General features: G+C 34.4%; 1 protein-coding gene across 2 annotated transcripts in view; it reads right to left on the reverse strand.

Annotated features, from left to right (window-relative positions):
- The window catches only part of LOC105387211, a 129,128-nt gene that overhangs the window by 28,719 nt on the left and 79,988 nt on the right, over positions 1-20,421 (reverse strand). For both annotated transcript variants that reach the window (XM_011557903.3, XM_048631849.1), the window contains one exon: positions 17,713-17,822. In XM_011557903.3, the coding sequence (XP_011556205.3) occupies positions 17,713-17,778 (66 nt within the window). In that variant the 5' untranslated portion in view covers positions 17,779-17,822. The remainder of the gene's footprint in view (positions 1-17,712; positions 17,823-20,421) is intronic.

The following is a 20,421-nucleotide window of genomic DNA, read 5'->3' on the forward strand; positions in this document are numbered from 1 at the left end:
CATTGGTCGTTGTCATCAATAATGTAAGATTACGGGAGCGTCCGTTTAATCGCAGGTATAATTAATATTGGTAAATTGTCGATGGCTCCCGTAAGCCGACGATCGCGTATTGTATTCAATTTAAGCGAACAACAGGAACGATTTCGTAGCAATCAAATTTAAACTTGATGCTGTTAAAACTAAAAACATTTTAGTGGAAAATTGTCATATAAAAGTATCTTTACGACTTACAATACCTACCTAATTTGACAATACCTACCCACAAATATTTTACAATACCTAATTTGTTTGCTAAAAACTTGCTACCGCAGTTTTTTAACTGTATTGGTCATTACATAATATTTTCTGCGTGTGGCAACAAGCGTACAACTTGTGAGTAAAAGCGACCTCGATGCAATAAACATACAGTGTTAAAGAAAAGTAAACTATAAATTATGAAGAAAAATGTTCCTCAGACGGTATTTTAAATAAAAAGGGGCCAAGTCACGGATGAATTTCACGCAAAAATGCAATTTTAATAAACTTTTCAACACGACCGTATAACACTTTATTATTTAACTACTGAGTACCCAGATCCTGCCTTTGCTTTCACGTTGCAGGCAAGTGACAGAATATACATATAAGTTGTATATTTTTTGCTTTACATATTATGAACCTAATAGTTATTTTTTTGTATAGCAGCATTTTCTTATTAAAATGCAATCGTATCTAATAATTAACTTATTATAGGTAGTTGTGTATTTTAATATTATAATAAATAGCGCTACTGATTTTAATGTATTAACTTCGTATTTAATTTAGGGCGTGCAAAACCGGTTAACCGGTTAACCGGAAAACCGGTTAACCGGACAATATATCACGGTTTTTCATAACCGGTTTTGAGAGTTCAAAACCGGAAACCGAAAACCGGGTTTTCACCGATTTTGATCGTATTTTTATATACTTTTTTACATACATTAGAAGTTGAACCCATAAACTCTAAAAATAAAAGAATTTGTATATCGGTTGGCACATTGATGGACACTAGATTAATGGTGAAACTCATAAAAAAGCACTAAAATATTGTATGGAAATTGAGTGACGATTTTCTGGTGCACATGCCGGCACTCTGCCTAGGCGCAGTAAAGCAAACACGACGTCAGTGACCGATGTGTGCGTGTGAGTTCACATTTTTTGCTGTATGAAAACTTATTGCTGTGTGAAAAAAAGGTACTCTGGGTGCACATAATTATAACGTTGAAATCTGGCCCAATAAAGCACAACAAGGTGGTCTTCATACAAACTCTAGGTAAAACAGGACTGCATTGACCGTTGTTGAAAATATAATTAGGCCAAGTGCGGGGACTGCATTCGACGTTATGGACTTTTTTCATGAAGTGTTGAGGACGTCAAATCAAATGCAGTCGTGTCCATCAATGAGTAGGCTTTCTTTCGTTGCGTTGATATGAACAAATCTGTAATACATCAAAAAAACATTCATCATCTTACTGCTACTATAGAGTGGTCGTAAGAATCAGACGATAAATGTTTTTTTTTTCAAAATCTGCCTGTATGTTTAAAATATACAATTATTGATGATAACAGAACGATATAAAAACACCATTAAGGTGCCACACACTTTTTTTAGATGTGATAACAGTAAGTACTATGATAATTCTTATTTAACTTTTTTTCCTGTTCACTAAATTATTAATTTGTCATATGGTTGATTAAAAATAGGTAAGTATATCATAAAAAATGTTTTATTCGTATGTTTTGTGGATATCTCTATCTAAGAATATGGGTTCCTTGTTTAATTAGTACTGTATGACAAAAAAAATTTAAGTAATATCAAAACCGGTGAAAAACCGGTTACCCGGTTTTGAGGCTGAAAACCGAAAATTCAAAACCGGTTTTGAAAACCTTCCGGTTTTGCACGCCCTAATTTAATTTGAACTTATACTTGTTTTCTTTGAAGGAACTGAAAATACTGGTTCCGGCTAAAACTATAGAAACCCAGCAATATTGCAACGTTATACAACAGTGTTTCCCAAACATTTGGTTCTAACTTAAATCTTTTTCCACCCAGTTTGTGCTGACGGCAGGTTCTTTGACTTATGATGAATTATTAGGTACTTATGATACCTCAATTCACGTATGTAATAGTATTTCGTGAATATCCAAAAGTCTTAGAACAAAATATCTACAGATTGAACCCCTGAGTCAGTTTTACAATATCACTGATGTGAAAATAGAGATCTACAGTAACACTCATAGAGTTTTAAACTAATAAGTTATGATTTTGACAGCATTACAATTAGAATTTGTGCCTTCAGAATCGACATCACTGTGGCCACTCCCTATATAAATTTTAATATATTTTTTTCTTCCTAACTTGCTACGGAACCCCTCGGTACAGTTTGTTGGCCGCTGGTCGGTCACATAAGTCCTCGCTAGAACACGCCTGAAAGCGCCGGTTTAATCAACTCGTGAGTAGAAACCCGCAAGTTTCACGGATATATGATTGAAATATGTTGCTCAATGGATGGCTGACTTGTGGGATTTCAATGTACCTGCACGGGGCGTGGGACTTTCTAAAATTAATACCAACTCAAACAATTTGTTATTACTCAAGTTATTTTAATCCTGGCACTTTTTGGATATAATAAGTGCCAGGACTGCGAGGATTCGAATATGAATATGAGTTACAAGTTAATTTGGTAGAAAATTATTGTCTCGCATACATTATTGGTAGAATAGCTAGTTCAAAATTGAAAATAAATTGATGTTTTCATTTAGTCCTGTGTTTAGTTGAGAATAAATACCACATAAAATTTCAGTGATCACATTGTTTCAGTGTACACACATAACTTTTTTCATTGCACCTACTTAATAAATTATAATGAAAAAGTAATGCTAGGACTAAATTACTTTTCTTAAATAATAGGTACTATGAATGAGCAAATTTTCTCTTTACATGCTTAAGTTTCATAGAGGCTGGAATATAACCAGGTTTCGAGAAACGAAAATCCGGTACATTAACCTGCCTTAGGCTGTTGGATTCCTATAATACTGAGGGATGTTTCACAATGTCTGGATAATTGCTGCGTGTGGGATAAAAAACATGCTGTCACCTTTTGTAATTATGTTTTAGATAGTGACAGCATGTATTTTATCCGCCAGGTAGCCATAATCCAGATTTTGTAAAACATTCCCTTAACAGGTGTCGTGGGTAGTCATATTATTGTGTCTAAAACGGCACTTAATTACTTTTTCAGTATTTCAGATTTTCAGTCATTCAGTAGGTATTGCTAGACCCACACACATTATACCTACGCTTAGTCTGCGAGTTTCTTTAAGCCGTGTCATCGTTATTATAAAATATAATAATGAAAATGGTTAAGTTACTATACGATTTGTATTCGTAGCTGAAAGTCGTTGGAAAAATCTGCACGATTTTGTCCGAAACAAACTTTGGATCCAAAAAAGTAAAGCCAAGAATAAAGTACGACCCGTCAAAGATAATACTTTTAAGAAGTTTGGTTTGTTGGGAAGAAATAAATTAGATTTTTAAAGATAAGTAGCTTTATAATGTGTACAGAAAAAATAAATGATAACAATGGTAAAGTGATTTTGAAACTATTTCAATGAAAAACATACTAAAATATCTCATGATTCCCGAGATAGTTTCCTGGATTGATATTAGGTGCCACTTTCAACATCTAGTTTTAACTGATGCGCTACCAGTGCAGTGCCTAGTACCATAGTACAAAAAATGCAATTTAATTATTTTCTTCATGGATAGATTTAAAAAGACAAACTACAAAATTTTCCTTACACTGCATCACTCTTCAGTAATCCTACTTTTTCCAACAAAAATCCATTTAAATTAATCCCACTAAGCCAGGATTCTCATTACGTTGATATTATCAAGATTTATTTTTAATTAGGAGCGCAGAATTACATTGGTGCTTCGGACAATGCAGCGCAGTGCCTTATCTAAAACGTTGCTACGTGATGTTGGTACAAATTCCTAGACAGCCGTGCGCTCCTGGTATCTCCGCATCTATGGCGTAAGATTACACATGTAGTGTCGGCGGGTGCTTCGCATACCTGATTGTGTCAATGTGGATATTTGTTGACAAATCAATAATTTAGACGGTTATCTTGGTTTTGCTCCAAGATAGGGCTAAAAGTATTGAGAGTTTTAATAATATTACATACTGCGATGGCCTCTTTACAATCATAATGCAGATGGCGAAGTAGAAGCTAAGGTAGAAAGCCTAAATGTAAATATAATATAATCAATGTACCTACCTAAGTAAAATATAAAACACATTAATCACATTGTTAAAATCTAGAGCTAAAGTTGTATAAGCTGTAACATAAATGTATACAAGAGTCCAATAACTCAGCATCACTCAGATAGCTTCAAAGTTTTTTTTACCTTTATGTGCCTTTTAATATTACTCGTTAATCATTCAAAACAAACACTAGGTACCATCTAACCGTTATTCTTATTATTTGGGACAGGCACTAAAGTAAACAAATTTAAAAATATAGGGTTTTCATTATTTAAATTTTATATTTGTATTGAGAATCAACAGCAGTGTAGGTCATTGTAGGTATTCAATACAGCACTTATATTTTATCGGGCCTAGTAATAGCTAAATTTAATTTATCTTAATTTCTTCTCAAAGCCATTCTCAGTAATCATATTATGTCTATGAAGAGTCAAATAGGAATACGCACGAGCAATGAAAAATTTCAACTTACAATATGTCGACACCAAATTACCCCAATTTTTTCAATCATTTTCTTTAGAATTTGATCAAAATATTTACGTTTTTAGTTGGAAATATTCTGATGCGTTGATAAATGTACCTACTTTAATATTACAAATTACAGTAATTTGTTGCTGATGGCACTGGAACTTTTACATTGCTCGTGAGTGTACTTTAGTTTGATAAGACGTCTACAGGGATACGTCAGCCAATACCTAGAATCTAGCCAGACCGTTCAGTCTTTAACTCAGACACATGGCGCACTCGATCGTCTACGTTTCCTTTAAGAAACGTGACCTAATACCGAAACAAAGTAACAGGAAACATGCTAAAAGGGAGCAACACATTGTAACTCGAGTAAGAAAATAGAGGAAACACAATACACAACATCCAGTAATTTGTGAGGAAACTTCCCGCCCACTGAATCCGCATCCCGCTCGCATCCCAATATAGAATTCTATTAAACAAGCAACTAAGTTCATAAAAATTAATAGACTGTTCCACAGTTTTTTCCCCTTTTCAGGACCCATTCTACAATACAGAATTTGCAGTTGTTAACAGAGCCGAAGCTGCTTTTTATGTCAAAAAATCTGTTAGGTGTATACGAGTATTTTGGAATGAATAATATTGCTGCACTAATACTACTGATGCTGCACGTCTGTTAAGTGTAATCCTAAAACTTAGCTTAACACTTACGGATAAGTTTTCGTTTTCATATATCAGTTAGCTGCTGGCTGCTGCATGGATAATAATAATGTCATAACTTCCGCATTCCATTAGTATGTAAAAAACGCTAAGAAGGCTGTTTCTGGTGAAAACGACATAAAGGTACTGGGTATTGGGAGGTAGGATCTAAAAATTGGAATTAGCATGAAGAGGCCCTCTTGAAACGTGGCAGTTTTGGGAAAACGCTTTTTGACTGGAAGTTGTCTTTTTTCATTTGGTGGCGCTAGTTGGCCTTACACTTCGCCCTAAAAATAGTAGAACGGGTTCTAGCATAGCAAGCATTATTAACACCTCGAGAACACTAACTTAAGACGTATTAAGTGTGCTCGGACGCCTCACAGTTTCTCACATGGGTTCGTTAAGCTAAACTTAAGCCAAGTTGGAGCTTAAGCAACTTTATAGCAGATAAATTTTAGTTGCTCAAGCAAAATTTGATACACCTAGTGTGAAGTTACACCCCGGCAGTGGCGTTTTTATGGGTTTGTGGTCTCGAAGTTTCGGTTATGAGTTGGGAAGTAAGCGCTATGTTTGGGTTTGAGAGATATACATGCTTAGGATAACAAATAACAATGACTAGTTAGTTGCCTGCTAGAGATCGCTCTCCTATCGATAAGGCGGCCAAGAAAATAAATAACTATTAACGCTTTACGCTATTTCCATTTCCCCAAAACCACCGTCACAAAACTATTCAATACCTTTACGAGTATTACGGAATCGTGGTACTTGGCGTTACAAAAGGACAACCGGAAACGAAATACAAATGCAGTGCAAAGGTCCCCCTCTTACAGTAAACAGAGTGTTTCTACCAATTGTTACAGGTAAGGGCCCCTACAGAACTACTACTACTAAAGATAGATAAATAGAATATTCTGTATTTGTACACACACAAAAACAGCAGTTACAAAGCTCATTAAACAAACACAGAGTAGTACAAAAATGGTGGTCTTGTCACCAAAAGCTATTTATTCTAGAGAACCTATGGTGGAAGCATATTTAAAATCAAATCGAAAAAGTTACAGATAAAACTATCTCAAATTAAGAGACAATTTGATATTGAACTCCATACTATAACCGTCATCAGAAACAGTATACTCACCTGAAATATGGAAGTCACTCATAGTATACACCTCCCCTTAGCCAGGTAAGAAGCCGACGCAGTTTTATAGGTGCAATAAATTTTACGGCAGCCGTAGCGGGCAGATTGCCTTGGATTTTTGTGTTCCGCCGCTACCGACTATGTCTTATTGCTCTTTATTATTTGTACAAAATGTTTTAAGACCACCAAGAAGTTTGATTCGCTCCCTAATCGCCGGAATACTTTGTATATTTGTTGCATTGGATTGTATAATATTTCGTAGGATGCGGGTACAACTTTTATCATCATCACGCCACGCCACATACATTAACCGCTTAAGTCCTGGTGATCCATTGGTAAACCAGACACAAAGATTTCTCGGGATATGAGGAGGTTAAGTTTACCTAATTAATAATATCTTGTTCATATTACCGTGGACGTATAATATTGTCATTGTATAGTAACTTATCGAATTCAAATAAAGTATAATATGCGAGTTATCATTAATTCAATTTAAACAGCCCCTCAAATTGGATATTTTTAAATGCCTAATTTCCACGGAAATACCTTGAAATAACCAGTAAACCCCGTGGGTAAAGCTAGTTATAAATAAATCTAAATGGAAAACAACCAAATAATAACATTGTTCGTAAGGTAGATATTTCTGACTAGAATAAAATAGCTAAAATGTACCGCTCGCGGCGGAAAACTATTTCATTTCAATATCTAGGACAATTTATGTAGAATGGCCACTGAATGTACTCTGTTATTTGTGAAAAGAATAAAAATAGGTTAGGCTTTGTTTTGTTTTTCATAGAATACGTGTGTCGGTGTTTTTAGGGTTCCGTAGCCAAAATGGCAAAAACGGAACCCTTATAGTTTCGTCATGTCCGTCTGTCCGTCTGTCCGTCTGTCCGTCTGTCCGTCTGTCACAGCCGATTTACTCGGAAACTATAAGTACTACAGTGATGAAATTTGATGGGAATATGTGTTGTATGAACCGCTACAAAAATATGACACTAAATAGTAAAAAAAAGAATTGGGGGTGGGGCCCCCCATACATGTAACTGAGGGATGAAATTTTTTTTTTCGATGTACATACCCGTGTGGGGTATCAATGGAAAGGTCTTTTAAAATGATATAAAGTTTTCTAAAAAACATTTTTCTTAAAGTGAACGGTTTTTGAGATATCAGCTCTCAAAGTCGTAAAAAGTATGTCCCCCCCCCTCTATTTTTATAACTACGGGGTATAAAATTCTAAAAAAAATAGAGGTGATGCATGCTAATTAACTCTTTCAACGATTTTTGGTTTGATCAAAGTATCTCTTATAGTTTTTGAGATAGGTTGATTTAACTGTAATTTTGGTTAAGTTATTGTTGCTACGGAACCCTTTGTGCGCGAGCCCGACTCGCACTTGGCCGGTTTTTAAAAGTACATTTGTTCATGGGACCTCTACAACTCTATTTATAGTATGTACATTTTATCAACCTGCATACGTTTTTATAAAAAAAAACTGTTAGGTAGCTGATTGGATAAATGAGTTGTACTTATTCAATAGAAACATATAGTAAGCCATTGCAATACTTGCAGTGTAATAAATCATTTTACAAATACATGAATTCCACTACCTTTGGTTAAGTTTTAACTTGATTTGAGTTCATAATATAATATGTACTAGATAATTTTCTTTTCATTCGGAATTGAGTTAGAAGTGGTTCAACTATCCGGTGGAATAAAGTTTACGTCCTGTGACATTTTACGCGCTAATTTCCCTGGAGTCCGACAGATATCTAAGCTTATTGAAATAAAAATAACTAGAAGTAAAATTTTCCACTATTTTAAGTGACTATTAAAACGTGTCTGGTGTCTGTAGTTGGAGAAGGAATTAAATTTTAAATTCATAGAAAAAGTTATGTTATTTTCATACTTCTAAGAATTTAGGGTAGAATTTAAACAGTACGTTGAGTGAAACTAATATATGTTATTTAGCAGATGTTTTTAAATATGTCAGATAGGTATATATTATTGAAAAAGATTCAATGCAATTTTAATTTAAAAAACGCTATACCAGACTACCCATCCGTACCTACCTTTCGTACCTACTAAAAGATGGTAGGTAAGTATGCTTTTCAATTTCATCAGTTTCATTTCACCTACTGTACTGACCAAAAAATAAATCGCAACACTCGTTGCAATACTTGTATTATAAAGCTATAGGTAAAAGTACATCGTAAGTATAATGGTTATAATGCAACTCGATACAGAAAACGTTGTGTATACACAAAAGATTAGCTTTATTACTGTTATAATAAGTTACGACACATCTTTATCGCTGCCTGTAGTATTATTGTAAAGAAATTTGTCACGGGTTTTTTAGTGTTACAAGTTACAGTTTGCAGTGTCCAAGAAATTAGCTCTTGCTTAATCTGTTTTTTAAATACTATAACTGGCAAATATGTATTATTAATGCGAAGATAATCCAGTATTTCGGTTTGTTATGTTTTTAAACCAAAAGCCCCAATTGCTATATTACTCTTATCCACTGTTGAGACAAAGTACCTATAATATAGCGTGCAAGTAAATTTGTATTAATAAGAACCTCATAACGTAAGGGTGGATAGAAAATTCAATTTAACCTTATGTTTGGTTTTACGAAACATAGGTAAGCTATCTAAAAATCTACTAAAATATATTTAAGTACCATTCGGGATTCGCATTTTCGTTAATGTACATTATTACATACAACGATGTTATTTACTTACCCGAGTAGCTAGTTAAAGTGCTAAACGACAAATCTTAATGGTTTTCACTTCGGTGGCTTAACAGTATTTCAAATGAGCATTGCAAGCAAATGCGGTGAAAAAAGGGCACCTTTTAATCTTAATGTGCTTTTAAAATATTTTTTTCTTTTTTTGACGTCAAGAGATTCTCTGAATACCTGTTTAAGGTTGTTATTTTTAAAGTTTATTGAGTGTTTGAAAGATGGAACAAACAATATATAATGGTTGATTAAAATATATATTTATTCGTAAAATATTTGCAAGACTTGAGAATTTTAACATTCGTTAGGTTATTATCTATTTTGACTAGGCCATTTTAATATAATCCTGGATATTTAATCATAATTAAAACTATGAATCAATAAACATAGTTAACACACAATTCCCTAAATAAAAAATAAACATTGTAGCCTTAACTATAAGATAGATAACTTAAAAACTGCGATGATTAATGGCCTTGTACTTTACACTTTTTTGATAAGCAAGCAAGTCTATCACTGATAAAATCCACACTGTATAATACGTAATACACGACACTTGGTGATATTACCCCAAACCGATATTACATCTAACTCAGCCTTCGGCGGGCTTCGGCAATCGATACAAGGAAAATACTCAGCTTTTCCTCTTCCTAATGAATTTCTTTTGTATGCAATTAGTGGGATGAGATGACAATTTTGCCAGATTAATGTTTTTTTTTTTTCGAGATTCCCATCTGGGAGATTATTGAGTTGATTTTTTATTCCATTAAATTAATGGCATATTGAATGACGTCGACATCATTGTTCTCGTACCTATAGCGTAAAAATCAACAGCTATTCCAAACATTCTGGTCGTGTAATTTTTTTTCCCGTGTTCAGACTTTGTCCCATAACGAAAGTTGCTGAGTGACGGGAGTCAATAATAATCAGGTAACCTACCCACACACAACCTACCGAGGAAGTCCTATATAGAAATTCCCCGATACTCCGTTAAACATGTCACTAAGCTGCCTCCCGTTTCATTAGCCCACATCCATTGCGGTGCGTGTACGGTATTGGAGGGTTACTTTATACTGACGAAAAACTACCTAACAAGAGCTATGATGCAATCGGCACGTTTCATACAAAGAGATAAGAGTCGTGTTTCACGCAGCAGCGCTCAGAAACTTGGTTTTCCGTCATATAGAGTGACCCCCGTGTGGTATAAAAACCACTCGCAGTACGTAATGAGGTATGCCATCAGTTGTGATGTCAGGTATTACTGTAAGTGTCACTGTAGATGCTTGTCTAGTGGTAGATTGGGTATTGCATAACGTAATACTGATATTACGTTATTTTTATTAAGTATGAGAAAATAAACCAACATACACACTCTTTGTAATAGTGCACTGCTGGACAGTCTTTACGAAGTCTGAAGGGATCTTTTATAATCTCAATTTGGCAGGTGGTTTGGACATGTCACGCAACACAAAAATATATACTGTATATGATACAGGTGCTTTAAATTATACAAACCACAAAACCTTCGCAAAATAGTCAGCTTTACGAATCAATACGCCGTCCTGGCCGCAAAACATATCTGCTATTTCTTAGTAGAAAAAAAATCAAAGCAAAGCAGCCTCAATAACAATCTCACAGCGCGTTGTGGATGCGGCAATTAAAAGCTAATCTCACAGCAAAGACCTTCGCAGCTAGGATTTGCATCGAAAGTAATCGTCCAATGCAATCCGCCTGATTATGCTCCAGCCAAGTGACCTTTCGCTCTAATAACCATATTCTACACTGGTTAGTGTGGTTACTGATTAGTGCCCAAGTTTTTAATATGTTATTTTTTCTAAAAATACGGCTTGGTGTGAAGTGGCCTAACATTAAAAAAATATATATTTTGACCACCGAATGGCGTAGTGGTTAGTGACCTGACTACTGAGCCGAAGGTCCCGGGTTCGATTCCCGGCTGGGGCAGATATTTGTTTAAAGACAGATATTTGTACTCGGGTCTTGGGTGTTGATATTTATATTTAGTATCTATCTATCTATGTATTTGTGTAGATATATCAGCTGTCCGATACCCATAACACAGGTTCTGCCTAGCTTGGGGTCGGATGGCTGTGTGTGAGATGTCCCCACATATTTATTTATTTTATTTATAAACACTGAGACTCCATCTTGTCCGTGTTAAAATATAATTGGAGATGTCCTTGCCTATGAAGGGTTATGTAGCCAACGTAGATATAGCAACGCATAATTCTTTTCTCCTATACAAAATACCAAAGCCCAATACAAAATATCATTATCTCTTTCATCCAAAGGTTGTACGGTAAAGATTTTTGTACTGTTTTTTTTTTACTTTATAAGTTGTTTTTTGTTTTATTTCCTTTGGTACAAATAAAGAGTATTGTATTGTATTGTAAAAGCTATATTATAATGCTTGAACTCGAATCCGGGATGAAAAGAGTAGAAGTGCCTACATAAATGCTACAATTATAATAATTTGCTTACCTTTATTATCTACCTATGTGAATACAAACTTATTCTGCGATGTAACATGAAGAAGGTATATTTATGCAGATGCAGTGCCACAGAATAAAATGTTCCTAGATGGGGGCGCCTGTGTCTATTCGGTAGGAAGCTGCAGGGTTACTCCATACTGACGAAAAACGAACGAACGAGAGCTGTCGTGCAATCGGCACGTTTAATACAACGAGATAGAGTCGGGGCTCGCGCAGAAGCGCTCCGAAACTTAGTTTTTCGTTATACAGAGTGTTGCAAAAAGGGTATACTAAGCCGAAAGGGGGTCCTTCTATAGAAACTGTGATGGTCACATGACTTTTTACTATAGAGAACCATTTTTTTTTTCGTGAATTTCCAAAACTCGTAGAACAAAAGTTGTTCAGAATGATCCCCTGAGTCACCCCCTTTCGGCTTTGTATAACCTTTTTCCAACACCATGTATAGAGTGACCCCCCTGAAGCATAGCGCGGTCGTAAAGTGGAGTATTTCTATAATAGAATGAATAAAACTTGGAGAGGTCGGGATGAGTACATTTCACGCACGCTTTACGTTCATGGCCGGAAAGGCAAAGAATTTCGTTCTTTACTGCCTTTATATTATTTTGATTTTAAAATTCTGTCGTAAACTATGCTTTGAAGATGGATACTTACAGAACTTATAACTTTTATTTTAATACATATAGGAATAAACCGTATCGTATCACCAAACACAAAGAGGACCAAGGACCAGTTTTCAGGTAAAACTCTTCTAACTAAGGTTTATTTATGACATCTTTGAGTCAGAATCTGAACTTTAAACGTAAATACGTTGTTTGAAATATAATTAAATATTTTTGCTATAAATAGATTTTTATAGTAATAAAAAGTGAGGTATGTATAATTTATGAAATATTTGACGCCTGGAACCTCAGAATGTTGGAAAACCATTAAATATTCAAACCACGAGATTAATTTTAACAAGCTCTCGCTCGAGGATGGGGATTTTTATTATTTTATCTTGTTTTATGTTTCATCATGAAATTATCGCACTTCCATCGCTATTTTCATAGTTTAATAAGCAGTTTATAATATTAAAATTAAATATTCATATAATAATTATTATATGTGGGGACTGGGGACATCTCAGACACGGTCATCCGACCCCAAACTAGGCACAGGAGGGAGGGGAGGAGGCCTATTATTATTATTATTATCTCAAAATGATGCTATTTTTCTAATCTGTGTTTGTTTGATGTAGATCTTGATGTTAGCCACTTATATATTAATGTTAGCACACTCTGCGTTCTATTCAATGAGATGTGATGCCATGCACAATTATACAGAAAAATCAGACAGCAATACTCTTCAAAATCAGCATTCCTCTTTTTGGACACACGTTAAAAACTAATTACATTATCAAACCGAAAATTTGGTGTGAAACTCATTCGGACCATGGCATTGGACCGCAAACTGATGTCGACCCAGACTACAGCCGGTAATTAGGTGGACCCGACCGACCGTGAAAATGGTCCCTGATTAAACCCAAATAGTGTTATAATACGGGAAAATAGCCTTTTAGTCCCTTGACGAGGTTGAAAATGAAGCCACAAAGTTAGATTGAAAACACATCTGTGACATCGGCCCTACACTAATTACAAGTTTTAAGTCAAAATTACGTTAATTTAATGGGTTATGTTTAAGGTATGAACAGAACTTTCATAATTCATTTATAATTATTTTAAAAAATAAATATATATATAATATTAAGTTATTAGGTTAGGTATCATCATGCATGTTGTGATAGCCTGTAATCGGGTTTACACTGAATCTTAGTTGTATTTTTTTTTCGTAATATTTGTTTAGTGTACGCGTGTTGGCTATTGTATATTTTAAAATAAAAAATAAATAAAAAATATTATTATTATTACATGTGTATCAAGAAATCCTAACTAATATTATAAATGCGAAAGTAACTATGTCTGTCTGTCTTTTACTCTTTCACGCCAAAACTACTGAACGAATTTGAATGAAATTTGGTATACATATGGTCTAGACCCTGAGAAAGAACATAGGCTACTTTTTGTTCCGGAATTCCCACGCTAAAATCTTTTTAAGGCGAAGCGAAGCTCGCGGGCACAGCTAGTTATTAATATACCTAATATTATTTATTATACATTCATAATTATGTTATACTTGCTGCAACAGGAGGTTCAAGAGTAATTAAAGAAACCTAAACATAAACAGGCTTTAAAAAAAACTCTTAACTTGTACGAACTTTCAATATAAAAGCACCTGTAACATAATTTATTACTTCTATTTTAGCCTATAGATACGAGTAATAATACACAATAGTCGATTAATATTAAAAGTTAAAACGAAAATCATTTTATGAATATTAATTTATCAATTATCGACGAACTAATCCAAAATACCTATAACAATGATCAGTCCAATAAACGCCACCAGCAAGCTACGGTAAAGGTACCAACAGGCGGCCGACGACTTGAGGTTTCTGTAGACGACATGTCGCCAAGCGTCGCTTATTGCTGCCAAGTGGCATATAGAGGTGACGTTGCGTCACATTATGTGCCTGCACTCAGAATAAAAATATACGAGAAAGATGGAATTTCAGTGCAAAAGAAACATCTCGACAAATAACACCGAACTTCTACCACTAACCTTTTTTTGAATTAGTTTGGTTAGCAAAATTTGAATTTTTTAAAATTATCATTAGGTTTAAGTACCTTAAATTTTGTATATACACACCATGTTCTGACCCTCTATTGCGAGTTTTGCTATTTCTGAAAACGAAAAAAGTTTACGTTTTCTCCTGTCATCTGCATACGATATCTGTCAAAAGTTTCATGATAGTTTCCCTTAGAGGCGCCACTTAGTATGCGAGAAAACGTAAACTTTTATAGTTTTCGACAAACTATCATGTATTGTTAATCCTAGGTCGTACACCGTCAATTACCACCTTTATCTGCCGCTTCGTAACACAAGTTATTTAAATTCTATTAATGCACTCAATACGCACGGAATACTTGTCGTTTAAATCATATAATCATCATTAATTACTTGGGAATTAATTTATAGTTCGTATTATACGCGTTTCACAATACTGCGAATTGTTTCCAACAGTTAATTAACACACATATTTCCATTAAAAGTTATTGCGCGAAAATCTGATGTTATTGTGTACCTACTGTACTTCTATAGAGTAAAGATACAATACAAGTATTTATGGTGTACTCAGAGTTAAGGTGTAAAGGTTTCTAATCGACACAGGTACAAAATCATCATCGTCATCAGCCAATAATCATCCACAGCTGGACATAGGCCTCTCCCAAAGAGCGCCACAACACTCGGTCCTCGGCCTTCCTCACCCAACCACTACCGGCTACCCGCCTAAGGTCGTCGGTCCAGCGGGCAGGAGGTACACACTACCTACACATTATACTAGCGAGCTATGAAATAGTTCCACCTGCTATTGCCGTTCCATAAGTCACTGGAACTTTTTCACAGATAATTCCACTATTAAAGCTAGTAAAAAAGACATTGTTTAGGTTTTTCAAATAGGTAATACAGATACTTATTATTATTATTATATAAATATGTTTATATATTAATACATTATCTCGGCAAATCCGGGACCATTGCAACAATGTGATTGATTTACCTTAAATACCTATATTTATATGACTACTACCGTATTTTTATTTGTCTGTTGCACTCTGCTATTTAAATTTTGGGAGTTCGCATGATCGTTTATCATAGAAATGGTCTACAACGAATGTTGTAGTAGTTTGCGCATATACAGCATAATGTTAATAGTAATGACTTCATCACCATCATAACTGGTTTTACAACAACAAAGGGAAATTATGAGTCAACGCCTTCAAAGCTCTGGAAAAGGAAAAAGCCCTTTCCACGTAACCAATTATAGTTCATTCTCACTTTCCACTTGAACCCTCATAGCTATCAGATTTTCACATAATACAAGAAGTGTTCTCTCGCTCATGTCATGTTACACCATGTAATCTATGTAATTGTATTATGTACACTGTTTCATGTTTATGCATTTTATACAGCTATTTAATTAGAGAGAGAGTAGTAGAGTAGTTTGTAAAAATTTACGTTCATCAGAAAATTTTATATTTTTACGATGAATAAAAAAAATTGAGTTTGAGTTTGAATTGTAGGATGATTGTAGTCGGATAAAGTTAATAAGAAAGTAAACTTTAAAAAATCAATTCTGCAATACTTTCCCATATTCTAATTTTATAATAATTTTGGTATTACGTTTTAGTCAAAGATACTACCAAAAACGATGAATTGACAAGAAATAAATTATACATTCACATCAGTATATAATATACATATTATGTACCTTTCATTAATTCCAACTGATAAGTTGCAGGCTTCATTTAAACAATATGTCGGCCAGTGGAGCTGACTTTTGATATTTACGAGGAAATTTCAGAAAGGAGAGCTTCTTACTTAAATTATTATTGGAATCATACTCGTATAGAGTTTGAATAAAGACGTTTACTTGCCTTAGAACAATTACATACATAATCTTGCCTTTGCTTAACTCACAGTTTTATGTTAATTTGTGACGAATTTGTAACGAAATGAGGAGTATGTTTTAAAATTTTCATATAAAAGTTAGAAATACGAAAGTTTTTACGTTATTAATACAAGTCGTAGTACAAAAGTTGTTTAGAATGAGCCCCTGAGTCACCCCCTTTTTATAGTTTGCCATACTTACCACTTTTGTTGAAATCCACTATCTACTAATATCCTTACACTTACAGATTACAGACACGTCACACACACACAACATTGTAGAGTAATTTTTTTTTGCCATATGCAAACGTACCTATTCATTTTTTATTAAAGCTTATGCCCCCAATATCGTCGTATAACAATATCTCCACAACCCTATAAAATAATACAGATCTGATATTAAAAATGAAGCAACCAGACATTAAACTTGAGCGTTCACATTATAACGTCAATATTGCGAGAGTGAAATGGGAAATAAACATAATTTGGCCGTGTCCTCGGCCTATATTGTTATGTTGAAGACATTAATATAAATACGTTGCCAACAAATAGGCTAGAGGGGTGGTCTAGCATGATAAAACAGCGAACAAATAAAGTTGACATTAAATTGGTACGTTCATTACATAATTATAACATGATGAGTTGTGTTCAGTGGGACAGCGGTGACGTAAAAAAAAATAGTTTTTTCATAAGTTAGAGTGACCCGTCAGTTGGGATTGGAAAAGAGATGGTTACGGCTTTAAACGTGAAGAAAATGCTTGATCAGCCTGATTGTACTAACGTGCAATGCTACAGTCTATTAAATACTTAACGTAGGTACATAACTACTTACAAACTTACACTAATAAGTGGATTACACTTACTTGAGGTTAATAAAATTGATCATTTAATTTTATTTTTCAAAAAAAAAAAATTGTATGCATAATAAAATATTCAAAATACTTGTCTTTTGAACGCCTTGTTGCAAGAACATTATTTGGTATACTTCTCTTTTAAGGTCTTAATCTTAACATGAGGCTCAACAATAATATTTAGACAGGCGTGTTCTTTTGAGTACTGCGGAAAACGTAATTTGTACCCCTTCCCATCAGGCTTGGCTGGCTTTCATTCAATTTCAGGATTCGAGGGTGTTAGGTTGCATTCAGTAATAGCGGTGAAAATATTCGCTCCTATCTTATTTTTTTTAAAACTGTTCAAGCGCTCAAGCTGATTTAAGACCACTGCGGTTTTGTTTTTTTAAAATTCTACACTTTCTTTGCAATATTTTTAAAAACATAAAAAATATATCCAATTAACGCCATCTAGCGGAAAACTTGCGCACCACTTACCCTTTGTGTAGAGTACGGATCTAGACCGCCGCCGGGCCGGAACATCGCCGGGCTCACCGCCGCCATCTAGCGGACACTACCTCAACGCGCCCTTCCGGCGAGGCATGGCTCTGTGGGAGAAATGTTCAGGTTAGCTTGATGAGCGGTTTTCAGTCTTTTGTTTTGATTGTAGAGGTCACTAGTTTTGCTAGTGAGAGTTTTGTTTTTGGCTTATGTAGTAGGTAGCTCCCGCTACTAAGATAAGGTATTTTTTTTCTCATATAGCTTATAGTAGCCTAAATACCTACTTAGCTACAATTTCACAATTTACTGAGTAAATTCTTTACAGTTCATACTTTTGGTTATTTTTGTATTAAATTCTCCAAAATTAATAACATCAGCTGCAGAATCAACGATGTAGGTACCGCTAACCAATCTAGGTAATAGCCGATACTGTATTTTTCAGGCTAAGATCATTTTAATTGAATTTGAAACCTTCATTATTTATGAAATAATAAAACTACCTCTATTTACCCGGTCCGATATTCACAGTTGCAACAGCAGGAAACCTACAGACTCAAAACAAAGGATCTCTACAATACAGTAACAAGCCTATAGCACTGTCTTTGTATTGCAGGTCAGTGACCCCGACTTCCTTGTCAGTACAGAGTACACAGCTGGGTTTATCCTAGCCCAGTTACCGCTGACGCAAAATGAGACTTGCTTCTTGTTATTTGTTTATTTATTTTTGTGTTTGACTGTACCTACCGTTTACCTAATAGGATATTATCAACTACTTTTTAGAGGTATTTAACTATATTTTTTGTAATAATATATTAATTACCTTATCAATTAGCCTTTATAATTGTTATAACAATTTAAAAATACAGAAATCAATAAGAAACACATTTGCAATTAATATTCAATCCATTCTTTTGCTACGATTTGAACTTGCGCGTTGAACTCTTTTGTATGGACGCACCCGCTAACCACAAACATAAGTTTTCTCTCTAGTTAATTTGTTTTTAATTATAATTTAGTATATATTAGCTACATTCAATATTAAAAAGGTTGATGACTGATTGATGAGGAAACGAGAGTACAGCTAAAAACGCTGAACTAATTAACTGTACAAAGAAAACTTAAATAAACTATTTTAAAATAACTTGTGACCAAATCAGTGTGACAGTCTATACCTACTGTAAATATCTATACACCTGGCACACATAAAATATAAAATGATGTTAATTTGTCTGTGATATTTAAAACAAGCTGAAGTGGCAGTGGGCTGGTCATATCTGCCGAAGAACCGATAACCGTTGGGGTAGACGAGTTCTCGAGTGGAGACCACGAACAGGCAAACGCAGCGTGGGACGCCCTCCTGCCCGCTGGACTGACGACCTTAGGCGGGTGGCGGGAAGTGGTTGGATGAGGAAGGCCGAGGACCGAGTGTTGTGGCGCTCCTTGGGAGAGGCCTATGTCCAGCAGTGGATGACTATTGGCTGATGATGATATAAAACAATAATTATATAACACATCATAAAACATGTAACATGACAGTTACCTCAAGTACAAAGTGTTATTAACATTAACAATTGAAAATAACGTTTTCGCTAACAAAGCGCGAATAGTTATGAATCGTGGGACGTAAAAAAACAATGCAGTTAGGTATAACTACATACGCTTTTCGCATGATTATTTTTATATTTTGTTGACTGCAGCAGCAACAAAGTTTTTTTTGTGATAAACAAACATATTGCATCATGTTTTTAATTAAAATGACATCTTTTAATTTGCTTTAACTTTTTTAAACGTAATAATAAGTTATTAACTATCAAGTGGTTCACTAAAAATGATTTGCTTCAATGAGCTAAGTGGTTGCTAGAATTTTTTATTTTGCTAAAGGTCAAAGGTTTTAAATAATACACTAGAATGAGGGCTCTTGATAGGGCATTCCAGGGCGATAAACCTTTGCGTGACTATTTAAATTATTCAGACATACACTTGACTGTGATCCTTAAGGATCGTATGCGCATAATTTGTAGCGTAGGGTCATTAGCTCTTGTGCTAACCATTCCATTGCTTACTAGGATTGATACATATTGGATGTGCCAGAAAACAAAACATACGCAATCTCTATTGCTTACATAAGAATTCTTAGGATCATCACCATCATCAGCGTTCTATTGTAAATTTTGTAAAAATAACTTACTTAGTAAAATTGAAAACCATTGGGAAGGGGTAAACATTTTATAAATGTATTTACAAGCAACAGTAATATCTTAAAGACTTCAAAGTTTAATAAATAACAGTACGTATAGAAATGCCACCCGCAGATATTATCCATTACGATAAGTGAACTAATTATCATACTTTGTCTCGACAAGATCATATAATGTAAATTAACCCGCCAGTGGTGACGCGAATTTGACTTACATCGTTGGTGACGCCGGTCTCACGCACCGGGATTTTCAAACTTATTTATTTTACTTAATTAACTACACATGCTACTTAAAATTAGTTTAATTTTAAAGATAAGTATTTGTTTGACAATAAAACAAAGCATTATCATAAATCACGGCTCGTTTATTAGTCCTTTCACCACGGTACTTAGAACACTTAATATTTACATAATTTTTCACCTATCATCTTAAAAATTAAAAAATACAACAATGATGTATTTTTTTATAACTAAGTCCACCTTTTATAGTTTTATAACACTACGAACTT

The sequence above is a fragment of the Plutella xylostella genome, chromosome 29, assembly GCF_932276165.1.
Source record: "Plutella xylostella chromosome 29, ilPluXylo3.1, whole genome shotgun sequence".
NCBI classification, from domain to species: Eukaryota; Metazoa; Arthropoda; class Insecta; order Lepidoptera; family Plutellidae; genus Plutella; species Plutella xylostella.